This window comes from Ptychodera flava, chromosome 11 (assembly GCF_041260155.1).
Source record: "Ptychodera flava strain L36383 chromosome 11, AS_Pfla_20210202, whole genome shotgun sequence".
Classification (NCBI taxonomy): domain Eukaryota; kingdom Metazoa; phylum Hemichordata; class Enteropneusta; family Ptychoderidae; genus Ptychodera; species Ptychodera flava.
This window is the reverse complement of record NC_091938.1, coordinates 19,827,396-19,847,433: the sequence shown is the minus strand read 5'-3', so window position 1 is coordinate 19,847,433 and position 20,038 is coordinate 19,827,396. Positions and strand designations below refer to the sequence as shown.

General features: G+C 37.4%; 3 protein-coding genes across 3 annotated transcripts in view; 2 read left to right on the top strand and 1 right to left on the bottom strand.

Moving 5' to 3' along the window:
- LOC139144400 (carboxypeptidase D-like) overlaps positions 1-4,597 on the top strand; it is a 40,271-nt gene extending 35,674 nt beyond the window's left edge. Inside the window, exons 18-22 of the mRNA XM_070715102.1 lie at positions 1,498-1,688; positions 2,301-2,401; positions 2,824-2,996; positions 3,442-3,626; positions 4,359-4,597. Coding sequence (XP_070571203.1) covers positions 1,498-1,688; positions 2,301-2,401; positions 2,824-2,996; positions 3,442-3,626; positions 4,359-4,597 — 889 coding nt within the window. The remainder of the gene's footprint in view (positions 1-1,497; positions 1,689-2,300; positions 2,402-2,823; positions 2,997-3,441; positions 3,627-4,358) is intronic.
- LOC139143758 (puromycin-sensitive aminopeptidase-like) overlaps positions 1-20,038 on the bottom strand; it is a 539,468-nt gene that overhangs the window by 472,670 nt on the left and 46,760 nt on the right. The gene's annotated exons all lie outside the window — the stretch shown is intronic.
- On the top strand, positions 9,740-18,221 carry LOC139143760 (uncharacterized). The gene is made up of 5 exons (XM_070714305.1): positions 9,740-9,966; positions 13,797-13,961; positions 14,785-15,037; positions 15,783-15,991; positions 16,436-18,221. Exons 1-5 carry the CDS (start codon positions 9,865-9,867, stop codon positions 16,739-16,741), a joined length of 1,035 nt encoding a protein of 344 aa, XP_070570406.1. The 5' UTR covers positions 9,740-9,864; the 3' UTR covers positions 16,742-18,221.

Below are 20,038 nucleotides of genomic sequence, written 5' to 3'. Positions count from 1 at the left end.
ATGAAAAGAAAGGTACTGCCACTCACCAAAAGTAAAATTTTTTTCAAGGAGCTCGTTCAACTTTTTTCAACTTGAAAGAGGCAGAGGCCAATAATGTAGTCCATAATTTACACTTGATTAATTAAGTTCACAGCAGAATTCATCGTGAATAAGGTTACGCACCACACATACAACTATCTTATAAGAAAGGGCAAACTCAGTGGTATTGTTTCAACTACATGTATTCAGATGGTTTCTTTAAAGGGATTGTAGCTTTAATTGTTGACGTTGTTTCTCACTAGTTTTGTTGTCAACTACAGTTTCTTGTTCTACTCCCCAAAGCATGTTGACATACACATTATTCAGATTGTCAGGTTAATTCTGGTTTGGACTGTAATTCAAATGTTGGTGAATTTTGGTCCGGACAGTGGCTTTTTACATGATTGTGTAGACGATGTTTTTACAAAATAGATAATGGATATTTCTGGTGTAAAACAAAGGCTTACAAATGACATAAAAACAATTGTGAAAAGAAACATTAAAAAGTAACAACTTCGGGCCCTTTAAAAGTTGAAAAGGAAATCACCTCAAAGTGTCAAAGCGACAGAGCATAAATTCACATTAGCTATCGCAGGTACGCGCTCTTATTTCAGCATATTCGTTTATGAACTTTAACCCCTTTTATGATCTTTCGGATCACTTGACCTAGCTCCCAAGTTTCGACATGCTAGCTGTTTTCAAATCCGACTCACCAAAAACGGGCGGAAGAATCTTCATATTTCCTCACATCGGATGACGATCGTTTATACGGCTGGGAAAGTTTATCAGGATCGAATTTGTGATGTATTGCTCTGCCACGTCAATAGAACAGAGCATGACATATTTCTGTCTTTGATTGCGTCAGATGTAACGTGACTGTAAATTGGCTGAACTTTGCAGGGTGAAGGTCAGGAGGCCATAAAAGACCCTTTCCACACTCGCCGTCGAGTCATGTTAAGACATTTTGTTTGTTTTTTTCAAAATCTCCAAGCCTGGAGATTTTACTTTTCACTACTTTCACCTAGTACTAGTATGTTGTATCCCACCCTCACTCCATAGATGTTATGGTTTATACAATCACTGCATCATTGGTTATGTTTTAATCATCAAAAGGAAACAAATACTGCTGATTTCTAAGAACCAAAAGAGAATTACATATTATCAAAGTCAATATATCCTTATCATTTTACACATCACAATAATGATTTACATATGTTCTCTTAATCATTAATCGTCGTTTTCTACCTGTTTTGAACTGCTCTGTTTGGCCTTTTACTTTTATTTTTCTGTGTATGTGAGTGTATCGTGTCTAACTACATGCACGATTTCAAGCCTTTCTGTTGCTGGTATAGAATTTGGTTATAAACGTTTCATAGCTATTAAACTCTGTAATGTAACAGTTCCTGGCTGCGCAGACAAGGAGTCACACTTACGAATCAGCAAATCAAAGTTATGGATACTGTTCATTTATGATTGCAGGTTTTTTATGAGTCACATATTTTGTCTCTGTGCTCTGTCGGCTTTGTTGACCTTTGACACCGGCGTTCTCGGAGAACCAGACGTGCAATTCGTTTACCACGATCACGACGACTTATCGTCTACACTGGTGGCGCTCCATGAGAAATACTATGACATCTCTGACCTGTACAGCATCGGACGAAGTGTGAAAGGTAGGGAGAAAACATTTCGTCTGCGGCTTGATTTGCCAGATGAAGTCAGTTATCATTATAAAAACTAATCAAATAAAATTAACGCTATAATAATTATGAAATGAAATCTGCCTTCAAATGTTTAATATGGTTATGTTCCCAGGAGAAAAAAAACTTGCAAAACATCAACATCTATTGTAAATGGCAGTCTCATGAAAACTGTTATAATGAAACATATCCTATATTTAGAGTGTAGAATTCTTTTTCTGTGATTGAAGATTGATGCAACAGTGCTTGTCTCTGACAGAATTACTTTTACGTATGAGGGCGTGTTCGTTCTATAACACAGAATCAAATGAAAAGACTGGAGAATCGATAACATTTACTGAAAACTAATATACGAATCAATGGATGAAACAACAAACTGACGCAGCCAAAACAAGTAGTTGTTCGTTTCATAATGATAATAGCTATAAGAATCAGACGTCATAATCTGTTGCTTGGTAATATATAATGTGTGATCATTTTCCGCGCCGACACTAGGTTTTACCCCTCAAATGTATTCAGCAGTTTTAAAGAGACAAGCTTTCGAAAGAAGCTACCGTTGTTACCATAGACGTTTTTCATTTGCAGGTCTCAAACTTTGGGTTTTGGCTATTTCCGGCAGAGATGCTTGGAAGCATGAAGTACTGCGCCCAGAGGTGAAATATGTTGGTAACATACACGGCAATGAGGTAAGTCGGAGAGAGTATGATTTTCCTACAGCCTATAGCTGGTGGTTTTGCAGCCAACCCATTAAAGAAATGAGTGTTTCGCATACAGTTTCTGAGTTATATATATATATATATATATATATATATATATATATATTATATATATATATATATATATATAATATATATATATATATATCCTATATATATATATATATATATATATATATATATATATATATATATATATATATATATATATATATATATATATATATATATATATATATATATATATATATATTCCTAATGGACTCTTCAAAAATTAATCAACGAAAGTCGGTTTATCGCACAGCTGAGTAACGAATGTTGTACGATCACGTTTGCACCCTAAATTTTCAGCCAACATTTAGTGGGCAAATTTATCTTTTTCGCACCTTCAGGTTGTCGGACGTGAAATATTACTCCATTTCGCTGAATATTTGCTATCTAACTATGGCGTGGATGATGATGTCACTCGTTTCCTTGACAACACCAGGGTTCATCTCCTACCAGACATGAACCCAGATGGTTTTGAAGTGGCCTTCGAGGGCAATTGTACAGGACTTATCGGAAGGTATTGCATCGTTTGAGATGATTACAAACCATTTGTTAATTGCAAAAATTTCATAATTTGTATACGAAGTCTACAAAACGTCGGGTGATATTTAATGACTCGAAAAATGAATAGCATGCAGGATTTCCGCTTTCTTGAAGTACAGAAGCTAATCAAAGACGCATAGTATCGATAGCAACTGCATCGACATTGCTCCAGGAACTCGGGAACATTGCTATCTGGTTTTAAAGATGCTCAAATCCATTGCCACGCCTTGTACTGGAGTTGTCCAATTCTCGATAATGCTCAGCATCTGCCGAATTTCTCCGTTCGGCCGATGCAAGAGTACATTGATAAGTTGTTCCAGAAAAAATCAACATTCACCAATCTCCGCTTTGCAATCTTGGATTCTGCGTACTTGTAGTGTACGTTATGTGGATTTTATACGAACTGATTTTTTTTACAGATATAACAACGAGAACTATGACTTGAACCGCAATTTCCCTGACATGTTCGAAATAAACGAGGATCCAATTCAAGTCGAAACAGCTGCAATCAAGTCCTGGCTGGAAATTGTACCGTTCGTTCTCTCTGGAAATTTTCATGGCGGCGCTCTAGTTGCTAACTATCCGTATGATAACCTGACACCAGGTGAGCCCTTTCCTCAGGCTGCTAGTCGGCCAAGGTGACTCACTGCTTTGCCACAGTTGGCTTTTATAATATTAATGATCACACCTCCATAGTATGAGATCTTCAAATAGCAAATCTTCATGAACATCACGTCCAAGGTACAAGAATGTTCGGTAAAAATCTGGACTTTGTCAATGTAAACAAGTTTCAGTGTCGATTGATGACAATGTATAAATGAAACTCTAAGGTAGGAACTCGGGTGTAACAGAAAAATAGGTCCCAAACAAGAGCAAAAATAACATCATTAGACAATCTACCACCGGCGGTAGATAGTCTTATGATGTCACCTGTAATCTAAGTATGCCCATATATGGTCAAAGGGGCGTTCCTTGGTATTCAAAATACCCATGTGAGGGCGCTATTTTTAAAAAGTGGCCACCCGCTTAAAATCTATGATTGGTCAGATTTTCTCTTTCCATGGTAACTGTGTCAAAATTGGAACAGGTGACAGTATACATTTAAAGTAGAATGCGCCTCGGAGATACATGTTCAGACTCTCAAATTTTTCATGGCCCGTTATCGTTTCAAACGAAACGCGATCAGTATTTGTGTAATTAAACAAGTTTTTGCAAAATGAAGAAACCATTTTAAGCAGGGTAAACAGTTCCTCTACTTTAATTATACCTTTTTCTAATTTCTGTGATAACCCATCTTTGAAATAAGTTGCAACGCGATAAAATGTTTGACTTACAGAAGATAAAGCTGAGGAACCTGCCCAGTACAGTTTATCACCCGATGATGACGTCTTTATACATCTCGCTAAGGTGTACTCATTACAGCATGGCAATATGTACAACATTACCGTCAACAAATGCACGGACGTCTATGATTATTATGATTATAGTTATGATTATGATGAGTTTGCTGGTTTTGAAGATGGAATTACCAATGGAGCTGATTGGTACACCCTGACAGGTAGGCTTCTGACGTAACTCGTCGCGTGAGATATAACATTTATTGCATGGTTTTCGACGCTCAGTCAGCCAGTTCATGGATTTAAATAATAAATCCGAAAGGAAAAGGCCATTAAATATCCTATCACGAGCCAATGGCTCATCTAAGTTAAACACACGTGGTCGAACAGTCATACGTAATGTAATACAGTGTATTAGTAGTTTGTTAACTTATTTTGTTTCGTGAATTCGGAGATGCTCTACTTATTATAATAAAATTAAAAATCTTACCAAATGAACACTTTCTTAAGTTCCATTGACATCATCCCGATAAAGGAGAACAATCTCGCTTCAGGACACGGTGGAGTGACCGTGCTCAGGATCTATTGCTACGTACGTTCCATAGAAACCCTGTACTCTTCAATGAAGGTATAACGTATCTATAACTTTTAAGGCAGACCTTCATGGTAGTCCGTGTCTGGAAACTGAAAGACTTTAAGTTTTTGCTCCACCTTTCCTGACAGAAACAATAAACAATAAACAATGCTATTTCAAAATCGCGAATGAAAATGTGGGGGTCACTGTTCAAATTTTGATGATAGAGAAACGAACTACTTATTATAAATTTTACCAATTCAATATGGCCTGTATTTTCGTGTTAATTCTTTGGGGCAAAATTAAATATTCGATTTGATTAGATATTCGATTTCCACAAAAAAACCCCAAAAAACAAAAAAAAAACCATGACGGCGAAAACAAGCATTAAACTGACTCCACAAAAGAAGCAGATTAGAAAAGCACTGTAAAAAACTAAGAGTGTAAATACCTGTACTCAACAAAATTTATTAAACTAGACTAGTTTGCCAAAATGGAAACAGAATACAACATCGTCGTTGTGATTTGACATGCCCAGAGTCTCGGAAGTGTAAATTTGATTTATCGTTCTCATGCAAATAAAACTCTACTTTGGTATTATATACAATAAACAACAACAACACAACAACAACAACAACAACAACAACGAGCACAATCGTCGTCGTCGTTGTCATCATCATCATCATCATCATCATCATCATCATCATCATCATCTTCTTCTTCTTCTTCATCATCATCATAACAAAACTTTATGATTGGCTATACCTACAGGAGGAATGCAGGATTACAATTACGTATATCACGGATGTATGGAGATTACATTTGAAATAAGTTGCTGCAAGTACCCTAGGGAGTCTCTACTTGAAGATTATTGGAACCAAAATAAAATTTCCATGATGAAATATCTCGAACAGGTCCACCAGGGTATGTATGTATCAGTCTGGAATTCAGTATTGAAATATTTCAAAATAGTACATCGTACAGGGTAAACAGCACTATGGAGAGAGAGAGAGAGAGAGAGAGAGAGAGAGAGAGAGAGAGAGAGAGAGAGAGAGAGAGAGAGAGAGAGAGAGAGAGAGAGAGAGAGTACAATATATGTCCATTGTTTAGCTTTACCTTCCATATTTCACAGGTGTTAAGGGTCTGGTACTTGACGAAAACGGCAATCCACTTCCAAGGGCCAGAGTTTCTGTCATCGGTCGCAGTAACTATTTTAAACTTTCACTGCGTAATAAATTTTTATACATGCGTTCCTGTGCGTAGTTTTCTACGGATAAATGGCCTTATAAATATTGATTTTAAATGCATGAGCTGTATCTTTGTAATTAAGAGTATTCGGGATAATTTTTTCAGTGAGTGATGCAATATGACAGAGCATCATAAAAGTGAAGAAAAAGGTCATATGACACACCTAGAAGGTCACGTGATCATGGCGGCCATATTAGATTTTACAAAAAGAATTCAAAACATGTTGCATTTTTGTTTATTTCAATATATAAATGTATTTTTTCAGTGTAAAGCTTTAAAAATTACTACTGACGTTTTATTAACTCAAATACAGTAGGGGAACACATACTGTAAAACATCTTTGACATAAATGAGGTTAATATGCATACTTATTACATGTTCATCTTCGAACAACAGGTATCATCTGACATTCACAAGAAAGCTATATCATATATAAGCTTATATACTGGTAGCTAGTCCGATGTGTAATTGTCATTGATAGATTGATGTCGTACAACATCAACAGGATACCCATCAACGTTTGTGACGTCGGTCACCGACCCTTTTTCGCACTTTTCTCTCAGCATGCTCAGCTGCCCTACCTTCTGTCTTGCTTGCAATCTCTGACTTTGCTCAACTGGTTCGGGAACATATTCAAGTTCGGTATTAGGCCTAGAGTTGTCATTTGAAATTTGACTCCGCTATCTCCGTCGAGTTCAGTTTCACGATCAGTGACAATGCCACTATCACTGTCTAGAAAAAAAACACGCTCAGGGGCTTAGTCAGTGTTAAACTGTGCCCGCGTCGCCATTTTTAAATACCTCTAACAGAAAAACAACACGATCCTTAAAAATTACGGCGGAGAAATGACCGAGTATGGCGGCATTTGTTTACAAATTTGGCGCGCATGCTCATTTAGGTTTGACCTCCACCTCGTACGCTACGCTAGGCTTGAGGAAATAGTCAACAAACATGATGTAGATCAGACAAAGCCTACGTATATCGATTCGCTGATCACTGCGTCTCACGTGCTTGTCACTGAGGCGGGGACCAGCCAACGTATATCGAACGCATATAAACGCGTACGTTTTGGCGCGTTTACGCGCCTCCCGCAGTCTGGCCGTTGGCGCAGAATGCGCCCTCCCGCGGTGAAAGTGTTAACACGACTTTAGATGGAGAATACTTCAGGATATTGCTTCCTGGCCAATATGAAATAGAGGTGAGTCTAACTGAATTGTGTCAGACGAAAATTCGGGAAATTCTTCTTCTTATAAAAGTGGTCTTAGTAAAACTTAAACACGAAGCTGATATATATTTACTGACTTTGAAAACCGAAAACAATCTGTAATAAAACGAATTTTTATGTTGAAGTCCCGTTGAAAATTGAAATGATAGCTGAAAAGGACAGAGACATTATTGACCCTGAAAGGTGTATGACAGACTGACGTATATATAGTACTTTGCAGTATTAATTGACATGCATTTTCGTATCTTCACAGGCCTCGGCAAATGGTTATACGTCCCAGCGAAAAGCATTAACGGTGCCAGCTGGCCTGTACAACACTGTGGAGCTGAACTTCAACTTGGGAGTAGAGATTTCATCAGGCGTTCATATTCGTCCATGCGTATATTTAACGCTCATCTCAGCGGTCTGTTTTTTCATCCAACAGCTTCACGTCGAAGATTAGAGCAAATCAGTACTACTACACTCTTTAGATTCAAAATGTATTTCATCGCGATATTCCATCAGTATTCCTTCAGAGGAACAGAGTTGTTGTATTATTTTAGTTAACTGTATTGACCAGAACTTTTAGGATGTGTTGACGGAATGGTAAACTTGCAAAAGATGTACCTTTAACCGCGTTCAATACGCAATTATATGCAAATCAAACATTTGCATACAATTTCTGATCCCCATCGAGCAAGTCATTTCGTTTTCTAGGAAATTACGGAAGTTTCTGTGTCTGATTCGATTTTCAGTTGATTTTCATGTAATTTGTCTAAATTTCTCTCTTTTTGATTCCAAACTTTCTAGGATTCTTAGCTTGACGCCGTTCTAAACGAATTCAATTTCATACTCCCGAAACATTAATCAATGGCATTTCATTTAATGAATTTTTGAATTGAATTCTTTATATACAGTGAAACTGTCAATTACGGACACCATTGGGAATAGCCTCACTGTCCGTTATTTACAGATGTCCGTGTTTGTAAAATCATTAATATTCATGATCGGATATGTCTCGTTACCGCAACGTAGACCTACCTTCAATGCCAAACAATGTAACGTACACTCACTGCACTCACATAATTTAACGTACATGTACACGTATAAACAACGCAATAAAACCCCCCTTTTCGTTCGCTTTTTATTACTGTTATTATTGTTGAATTGAAAAAAGATACAAAGATAAGTAAATAAAAGGAAAGGAAGTGTACATTGTAAAACTCACCTCATAAATTGCGTAAAGTGTAAAATGCAGTTGCCTATTACGTCCAGTAATAATCTCTAACATGAAAAAATCATCGAAGAAATAAGACTTCATATTTTGGAGTTAAGAGTTCATCTGAAACACCTATCAAGTGTCTGCTGTCTGGCTGTGTGATGACGATTCGCGATTGCTTTCTTGAGTTCTTCTTCAATGCTGACGAGGCTGTTGATGATCTGAGGATGCTTGTCTGGGGCAAACTTGTTGATGTTACCAATCAATCGAAGTGCATCAGAAGTCGATCTAACTGTATATTGGAAGTGATTACAGAATCCAGTACAGTGTAATAATACAATCATTTGGAAAAGGGGTTGAAAATAGTTGACTAGCAAATAATCTTGTCCAACCCCGTAACTATACATTTTATTAAATAGAACATATCACTAGGCAAACTGTGTAGTTCAATCTTTCAAATCACCTCAACTATTACAAGCACATGTACGCATAACTAAGATGCTGTCTGTGTGATTAACTTTCAGTTTTCAGAAAATATTTGTACTCCCGCTTAAAATGTGACCTGCAATTAATATCTCTAATATTTAATGGTATACTGTTCCATAGTTTTGCTCCTGCAAATGTGAAGGTAAATTGACCCAATCTATGTTTGATTTTGGTGATTATAAGATCATTTCTAACATTTTGTCTGGTTGAGTAAGAATGATTAATATAACACGTGGACGAACTATAGAGTTATATACGTGACTAGAATAGATCATGGTACAACAGAACGCAAAGGCAAACAAACTCTTGTAGGCCTAACTTACTAATTTTGGACTTGACAGTAGAAATTTGCTGTTTCCATGAAAAACATTTGTCAATAGTAACCCCAACAAAAGAAGAACAGGTTACTTCAGAAATTAGTGTATCATTTATAGTAAGTGTTCCATAGGTGTCAATATTTTCCTACTACGCGTTAAAATTAAATAAAATATTTAATTTTGGTAAAACTCATTGTTAGTTTTTCAATATTAATGTATAATAAATGATGGTTTTTTAAAACCATTCCCGTCTCTTCAATACTGAGCAAGAGTATCGTATAATCTCCCGCTGCAGCGATGCGTGTTCGACTCTGCATCGATGTAATCACCTGGTTTCCACGCGCACAGCGCAATACAGCGTATGTGTTTGTTTTTTGAAACGCCCAAAAATAGACACCAACTCTCATTTCAGTGACGTCAGGAAATCAATTACCGTCCAGAACAGACGGCTATACACATGGAGACCTGGGTGAAGGGTGTTATCATCGCAGTAGCTGTTACTGTGGTTTTAATCGTTTTATTCGTACCTCTCGGTTACGGATACATTAACTACTATGAGGTAAGGGCCACTTGTCCATCAAAACTATCTATTAAGCGGAAACGGCGACGAAAATCCGGCATACAGTCGTACACGGTGAAATGATACTAATATTTGCAGGAGTGTAACTGATATATTGTTTACGGCTATTATGTTGCTTCCAAATTTTATCGCCCATTGTTATATTTTCACTGAATGTATCATCAGTTACCATGGAGACCAGGTGAAGAGGATTAGGCAAAATTTAAGATATTCTTTAATTGTGAGAGTGTTGATTAGTGAAAAGTATCGATGGAGCTTTGATGTTGGTGATTGGGCGTTGTCCTGTAAGTTAAATTTAAACCGGTCGTAAAACGCTGTTTTTATAGACAGGTAGCAGTTCATCTCAGGCTTTTTGTGATGGTATATTTTGAGGTCACATGATCACCTTCGGTGGCCATGCTGTTGACGCTTGACGGTTCATCAACCAAACGATTCTCGCCCAACTGTCGTTTTAATTTCCTATATTTAGAACGGACAGGATGACCTCCCCATCGAACGATTGGGTGTAACGCGGAGGTCATGTACTTTGATGTGTTTACAGAGCTAGGCATAGGATTGAAGGTTATTGTTTAGATTACAAATCCTCTGAAATGTCTCGATCCGGTAAATATTTTGTAAGTTTCAATTCTGTTTACAGTGAGAGATGGTCTGAGGTTTGTCCTACAAATATACATTTAAAATCTCTCGCACATAAAACAGTCCACAGTATTCGCTGGATTACCACGAGCATCGCGACTGTTTAATCCATCGCTTACAGCGTGCGCTAAATCTGTAGGAATGCAAGCTTATTGTGTGCACAGTAGAAATAGGACAACACTGTCTGTGGTGTATTATGCGTTGTTTATGACATAATATATGCATGTGCTTGTAAAGTGTTTGTCATTGCCCTTTGGTTTTGAACCTGTCTGTGTAAATATATAAACGTAGCAAAATTTCACCGATAGATGTAGAAATGTTCCTCATGATGGCGTGTATGTGCCGCTTGTAGGAGCAGAACAATTTTGACAAGCGGACGTTAAACCAGGGTTTTATCAAATATTGCGAGGAATTCATACGCTATACAATTCACACCTCAAACCATGGTATTTCGTAAAAGTGCTGCTAGGTTATAAACAGCTATAGGCATATACATATATATACAGCTATAGGTTATAAACAGCTATAGGCAGTATATCAAAGTATGATGGCGCTCTTAATTGACCATCACCCGTTTGTTTATTTTATATATATATTTTTAATTTTGTAGTTATTGATAGGAAGTATCTGCGGGTACGAGTCGTTTTCTTGTTCTGTACTTGACTTGTGCTTCATGACATCACACTATGATGTTTGACCGGTCAAAATGAGACTGCAACATCTATTTCATAAATTCGACTTTAATTCGGTATAAAAATACGCAATAAAGTTGGTAAGTAGTCGGCTACACAGTGGAAGGTATCCAAACTCTCGTACACAGGTTCTATGAAGTCAAACTGTTGTTAAACGTCACATAGGTCTATGCATGGATATGGTATTTCGAACAAAGGGTAGTATGCAAACCCTGCTTACAACTTGGGAGGATGGCGTACTTCAAATATGGTTCAGATGGTTTCCTTACAGCAATCTTGCAACGAAAAGTCTCGTGAATTTCGTCTTTATCATCGTACGTCAGTAATATAACCAGCAAAACACAACAGCAACGGTAGCATCAGCATCAGCACAAACAACAACAACAACAACAACATCCTCTAAACGGTTGCGTAAATTATAACTTATCTTTCTCTTAATATGTTGGGTTAAACAGCTGCATCAATGAGAGATGTCAATCACCGTTATCATTGCCAGACACATTGATGACTCCACGCGATTTATATTCGTTAAAACACAGCCCGTCCACCAGGAGGAGGTGGGGGACTGTGCCGGGCGACTGTAGTTAAAATGTTTCAAAATTCTGCAAATCGGTCTTGCTAGACTGCAAAATAATCTAATATAGAACCCAAATACTGCTGTCATATTGACAAATAACTGCGCCAATGTTACTGTTCATAATCTAGATCGGTGAAAGTATAATTCTTTATGCCTTTATGACATGTACGGTGTTTCCGCGGGTTTTGTTGACTAAAGCTACCAGCAATTTTATATATCTATTGTTGAAGAGATATTATTTGATATTTTGATGTCAATTTATTCCATAATACATTTCAACTTATTTACATATATAAATGCGACAATAGTTGACAATGATATCATACTTCACTTAAGGTGACTAGTATGCCCGCATGTTGCAATGCAATACCCTGGTGTGACCTGAGTGTATGTGCCATGCACTACTGGCGCTTGGCGCGCATTAACCGTTGAGGGCGCGGGCATGTCCAGACATAAACTTGAGCCTGAAACAGAGACGATAGTTTCCACTGTACGGTCGACTATCTATGCTGAAACTGATAGCGCGCACACACAAAACCTGAAAAAGGCGCGAATCTGGTGAGCCATTCCACTTTCACGACACAAAACGATGCATTGTTTGTATCCATTATCACGTCTATCATTTGTCACATTGTTGTCGTCATGACAAATAACAAGCACCGACTTGGACATGTGTTACACCCAGGGTGTTTCATCATGTCATTGTTATGGGGACAGTAGCTGTAAATTTGGTGATGTTTCCATTGTTTTATCCTAAAAAATACATATTTAAATTCTTTTCCAAAAAATATGAAGACAGACAAAACATTTGGCATATTAATATTTTAGCAGTTTGCAACACGACGACAAATTGATATTAAACGTGAAAATAATCAGATGAGGTTGAATTTCACTTAAATGGACAAAGTCGGCCATTTTTCATGAATTTTGTTTGATGCGAGATAATAGTTATATTGTTTGACATGTCGAAAGATACTGAACGAATGTGTGACCAGTCATATATTCGACCCCGGGTTTAGACACGATAGACGAAACCATGAATTAATGGTCATAACCATTAATTCATTTTCGCGATGGTTTCATTGATCGTGTCTTAAATCGGGGTCGAATATATCCATGGTCACCAATTCATTCAGTGTCTTTCGACATGTCAAACAATTTATAAGTAGTATCTCATATGAAACAAAATTCATGCAAAATGGCCGACTTTTTCCCTTTAAAGGGAGGAGGTCGTCGGAACTGCGCCCGTGAGACTTCCTTGTTTACAAACAAAGTATTTCATGCACGAAATCTAACTGCATCACAACAACATGGCTGTAACATTTAACTTTTACGATGTACATTGTGACAAACATGTATTAACTTTCACAAAACGCCTGCATACCTTGGATAAAGTGTTTACATTGCAATTGGTCGCGTGCGTCCCTTCCGACATTTGAGCGCAGTTCTGACAACCCCCCTCCCTTTAATGGAGGGTATAAGAATTGTTGCAAACTACACTTGGTGCTCACAGTTCTGTCAATCGCTATGGTAGATTTATCGTGTAAGCAAAAGCTTTGCATGTTTGCTATCAGAACAAATCGTTTACTTTGAAATTGATTTATTTTAATGACGACAGTTGCCATGCTCTCTTTTGCATCGCAAGTTCAAAGCGTTGAAAATACTCTAAAATGTATGTAACAGTCGAAGAGCGAAGAAAATGATCAGTACGACAAGGTTTAAAACAAATTAGCAATTTTGAGGGTCAACTAGGTATCTTCTTCGTAGTTTATACAAGTTCACGGTTTGCTTTCATGTTTTTACTGAACACCATACGATATCTGAATGATGTTATATTTACTGTATGCCGACTGTTTCATCGACAGACATGATGAAACTTCTTCGTTTGATATGTTTGGTTTCAGTTTGGTTTCACCAGACAGAGATCGACTGGCAAAGTGTACACCCACGAGCTGTACACGGAGGGACGCCACTACATCGGAATCGACTACGCTTTCATCAAGTACCCCTCCTTTGCTCAAAATGTGTTGATCAAAAATCTGACAGTCTTCACACAGGACAGCGAAGAAGTAAGTAAATTTTGGCGGATATCACCAGAAGCATTGCGATAGCACCTGATTGGCTTGTCTCACCCTCAAAGCATCCAGAAATTAAGACTTTGGCTTTGAATTCACGGTTGCAGGCGTGTTACTAAGGGACGTACATTTAGATCTTGGGAGGTGGGGGTGGTAACAATCGGATTGCGAATATTTTTTTCCATTGTAAATTTTTGATTTTTTTTCCAAGTGAGTCATGATATGCTAATTTTTTTTTTCTAAGTAAACTGTCAGCTTTATCACTTCTTTTTGCGTTCTGATTTTTTTAATTTTCAAACTAGTCTGAAGATTTTTTTCCTAAGTTTTTGCTTTGAAAATATTTTTTCTGTTTTTGACCACCCCCTCGTAAGATATAATGGTCCATCCCTAAATACATCGGACACTGCTGCTTGAATTGTGGACAAACTTTGTCAGTGTTGTATGGCGTGGCTGTTGTTGCAGCTTGTAGCCCTCAATCGTTGGTTCTCGCGTTAATGTTTGTTGGCTTTGACAATTGTTTAGAGATAACGCTGACAAATACCAGCCCCTTTAAATTCTCTTTCACTGTTTTGTTGTGGAACTCGGCTACGTAGCACCACCTTGACATCGATAAACTCGACATTCGATTGAAGTAGTCGCTCGTTCTGCTGCTGCGAGGAAGACGCGAAGAAAGCGACGTATCTTCAGATCTAACAACAACAGTATTTTAACTTGTTTCTTCGTTTCCATTTTCAGCACATAATCAATGCTATTTCAAATGTTATTGGAGGGCTTTTGTTCACAGTGACATAATCTTCGTTTTTTTTTCCTGTTTCAGCTGAAACTCTATATTTCGTTCCAGTACTTTATAAGAGAGGACGAAGCGGCTTTGCTCCATAGGAAATACTCGAAAGGGTATACTCCTACATTATACGCAAGGGCGAGAGACGCCATACTGAAAGCGGCGACAGAAATCCACTCCTCCGAGTTCTGGTTGGAGAGAGACGTCGCTGAAAGCAAACTGAAGGATGCCCTCCAGATAGAACTTGGCGGAGAATGTTGTGAGAAGGACTGCATACTGTTATCGGAAGGTAAGTGAGGACATCAAAAAGCGAGATTATCAAACCTTCAGATGAAATCATCACTGCATGTGGCTCACAGATATCTCATTTATTGTTAGATTAAAAACTGACTGGGTTTGTTCACTTTCTTAAATTGTTATCTGGCTTTTCTTGTTAACTTGTCGATTAGGATGTATTCCACTTTAATGCGAAAGTTTGATTAAAATTTTTGAGGGGACATTCTCGAACGTATTCGATATCATATTGTCTTACACTGGCAAAAGAAGTTCAGATTAACCTCCTTTGTTCCATTTGTTTGCACAGCTATTTATTGAATTTACTCAAGATTGCTACAGATAAGACTTTTGATCATCTCCTATCATCATCTTGACTTACAACGACATGTTATTTCAAAACCATGTTATGTATTTGAAGAATATTTATGCTGAGATATGCAAAATCATGCTCACCAGTGTTGATCTGATTGATTTAAGTTGCACCGAATTTTCATATATAACGTTACCCCTCTGCGCTTTAATTATGAAATGGCAACAATTTCACCATTGATAAAATTTTGAACTCAAGGCGTTGTCGACAGTGTGAAAAAAAATTATAAGGATGTCAAAAAGTGACAGCGTTAGAACTCAGACCCGCACACAAATTTTTGTTGGTCTGAGGCTTAGGCTAGAAGCGTCGCAATGACATGCGCAGTACACGTTTTTGGTTAAAAGTCTGGAGCTGCTCATACTGGCATGTTTTCAATCTTTCTTGACAGGCTGTCGTACAGACTGCAGACGATACGATTTCTGTAGCGAGGAGCGAAAAGGAATGTTCATGTATGTCAAATACATGCAGTTACTACGCGTCGACCTGAGCCCAACACTGACAACTGAGAACCTGTCCAACGCGAAAAGCGAAGTACGTGCAAAAGGCGCAGTGTACGACCAAGAAGTTGCGGTGGTAGAGAAGGAGATAGAGAGGGAGGTAAGGCTGCAGTTTGTATATGGTACTTGTTCTATGTGTACTAAGCACAAAACCAAGAAAAACAAAAATGGCGTTGAAATTATATGAACACAACTGAAGTTAAGAGTCTGTGGCTTCAAATACGGTAGATTGGTTTACTTTTATTTTGGTCGGATTTCACCGATTCAGGCAAAATTAGCTAACACTTGACAAAGAGCAGAGGAATTTCTATGTTCCATAATCAAAATATAATGACGATAAAATATATAGAGAAAATAAATATGAATTAGCGCATCTATTATATGAAACTTAGAAACGCATTGAAACAAAGGACTACCGTTCTTAAATTATGATACATTCTCCTTGAGTAATTTGAGGTTTTACTGAAAGTTGTCATCATTTGCAACGGTTAGCTCTCAAGCAGTATGAATACAATTGCATCATTGTGATAATTTTCCCATGCAGGTGCAAATCATATTGAACCAAGCAGAAGAAATAAGAGAAAACGGCTCGTCGCATGCGTCCCTGATACGCCAGCAAGCTGAAGCGGAAGCCAGGGCGACAATTGATGTTGCCCATCGGCAGGGGATCAGCAGAGTTTTCAGCTATCTCGGCATCAGAACCGTCGAACACAAAGCTTCTTTCATGTATCTTAGGACCCTTAAGTACAAACAGGACCTCTATTTGAGTGTCGATTTCAACCAGTTGACTATGTCATCAAATATTGCGGTGGTCCCGAATGACGTAGACAAAAATGTTGAAAATATTTAAAATGTGGACGGTCATGGCGGACCAGCGATACTATTGCTGAGTTGCCACTTGAATCACATCGTCAGATTGACTTTTCGTCTTGTATATCATTCTGTGTATAGTTTGATAAATGTTTGGAGTCTGCTTTGTCAGTAAAACTGACTCTGTAATACCTTGTTTCAAAAACTAACCTCAGAGATCCACTGTCAATAAAGTGAAAGGGTTAGAGGTTTGAGATTGGTATATTGTGAATATTCCGTTGACATATTGTGCTGAAAAATATTTGTTAAATTTGCAATATTTAAAATATTTATCATCATGGTGGAAGTAGAAGTATAGTCATCTTTGCATTAAGACAACTCATCTTGTGTGAGTTTTCTTGGAGTCGGAAGAAAGAAATCCGCTTGCTCAGCTGTTGGTCAGAGTCTGTACATTTCGTATCGCACATGCATTCATGGATCTCTGAATCAAAGATTTTTATTCCACCGATAGGTTAGCACTACAGCTAAGAGTCTGCGGGGCATCACATACTATAGCAATGACATGATGAGTTTTGCGCTAACAAATGTGTTAGATTGGAATTGCAAAACCTTCATATACGTGGCACGGGCACCCAGGTCTCCTATACTCAACTCACTCTCTTTTTTAACCAAAGTCCATTTGAGTCTTACTATTTCCCGTGCCTTATAGCCAGATATGACCTCAAAATCTGCATTTCAAATGATATTACCGACGTATCATGTGTGATATTTAATGAAAATGAATAATTGTTCCATTTTGTCCCAAAGGTCAGAAAAGTTGTCTATCGCATATAATGACCAAGTAAGTCTTCATGTGTCGCTTAATATGTATTTTCTTCATAGAACGAATTAGTAATCATATACTGAAAGCGAACAACATTAGCATATATACTAAACATACTTTTATGTTGTTTTGTTCTCTAACAGCGGGGTTGACCATGTTGCCAAATTTTAAGATTGGTAGAGGTGCTTAGATTGCCTTGATTAAGAAAATGCCCCGTTCCACGATAGGCACTTGAACATACAAGTGTTTCTATAATTCACGCCCGGGCAGCACAGCTCACACTCCTGCAGCAAAATTTGTATCAACGGTAACATTTACATAATTTCATATGTTTTGCATAGTAATGAGCATCCAGGTAAGCAAATTGATAAAATACCACGGTAAAAATACAATATATGGGTTACTTTTAAGGTGTGACACAATGAAAATATCATGGTAAAAATATAACATATAGGTTACCTTTAATATTATTGGACAAACTTATATAAATATTGAAGTAATAATACAAGCCCCATGTTACTTTTATTGTCATTTTATATTACTAAGTTTAACCATGACTTTATTGCAGCATGGAGCTAATTTTTCACTCAAAGAATCTTGATCATTATTGTTATAGCCGACTGTGTTAATTTAGCAGTGTGGCCTTAATGGCATTTGTACTACTTTCTTATTCCAAATAATAAACAAGTAAACGCAACCCCTAATTGATTAAGTCTGAATAAATTATGTTTTAATTTCAAGGCAAACAGGCTAAAACATATTGTCCTGTCGTTTTCCCAATAGGCCTAACTGCAACTTTGGTTGGCTCCAACACTTTTACGTGCTCAGCTGGCATGATATGTACTTTATGCCTCAATTGCGAATTTAATGCACTATTTCATGATTTTATTTTCAAACCAAAGTTGGTTCGTATAAATGTGCTAACTGAAGGACATGTATGTAACTGCTTGCTGGTTTGGACCATACCTACGCGTTTTAACAGGTTAAATAATAAATGGGTGCCGCACTCATAAAATGACGCCCGACGGAAACGAACACTGTAACCTCCCATAGTGCCACCAATCAAACCTTAAATACAATTAGTATTTCAGACAATTACCAAATACGCAGAGCTATGTTTTTTCTCATCTGTACAAAAGTTACTTGAATCACATGGCAAAGATACATTTGAAATAAGACATTTTTCAAGCGTTGATTCCGGTAAACTTTGTTCTTGGTATCTCTCCAAAATGCATTCTGAAGAAAAAATTCTGTTGCAATTTGTGATGGGTTGGATGCCAGAATCTTTGTCCAAAGGAGTGCTTGGCAATCGGTATGAACTCGTGTAATAATTGTAATTAACAACCAACGTACAAAATATGATGAGAATTCAGATCCTTGAAACCGGGGGATTTCGCAAATTAAATAGTAGAATTCGCTTGATAACACAACTCCTCGAGCTTGAATAACCCATACCATGGTAGTAATTTATGATGATGTTGATAATGATAATAAGTACAAAGACAAGATGAGCGCGAAAATGGAAATGAGAAACAAACACGAGACTATCATACGGGAGGCTCATTGCATACTAAATTTTCTTGTCAAGATTTATAAATACTGAAGAATAAATATTAAAAAGGGAATTAGATTAAACTTTTGGTGTATGAAAAGGAAAAATGTCAAAAAATAGTTGACCTCAACTGACTCTTAACAAGAACTCATAATATAGAGGTAGTCGAACTTACAGGGACACCTCTTTAATAAGGTCTGTGATGTATACTTGATCAGTGGCACGTTGCGGCAAGCTCACATAAACAAATTTGTCCTTTCGAAAAACGGTAATGGATATTCTGCGCATTGTAAATTCTAACTAGCTTCTCTCTCTTAGTATTTGTTCTGGAATATTCGTAACATCGAAAATACACAAACAGGGGTAACGTGTAGAAAGATGAGAGATAGGTAACAAGTATAACACTGTGAAGAACACGCAGTATTTTATGGCCAAGCGTTTTTTTGTATAAATGAAGTATTTATTATAGGTATTTTAACACAATAAAATTCGATATTCCACCGAAGGTCGTAAATTTGGCTTTACATTAAGAAGCAGGTAAATTGTACCGGCTGATATCGGATACTAGAGACGGCTCCCGAGGTGTGTGTTAACTCGTAAATCGTATGTATTCAGAATTTAAACGATATTTAAAGATCGATGGGTAAAATAGCGTCCACCAGCTAAGGACTATTGTACTTTTTTAAATCCCGATGTAAAATGGAAAAGTTTGAAACATGTGAATTTGCTCCGACTGATAAAAAAAGCGCTCTGAACTGAACATGAAAAACAACACCATCATCTGTGACGAAACGGAATAAGGGGACCTGGTTTGTAAACTCACACATGACAGTCAGAACATCGCTCCCTATTGTGTATAACAAACACACTGATGATATAAAATGAGCGAAGTGAAATGGCTCAACTATTCACCGAAACACCGATATATTGAATGTCCAAATTTGAAAATTGTGTCGTTGAGC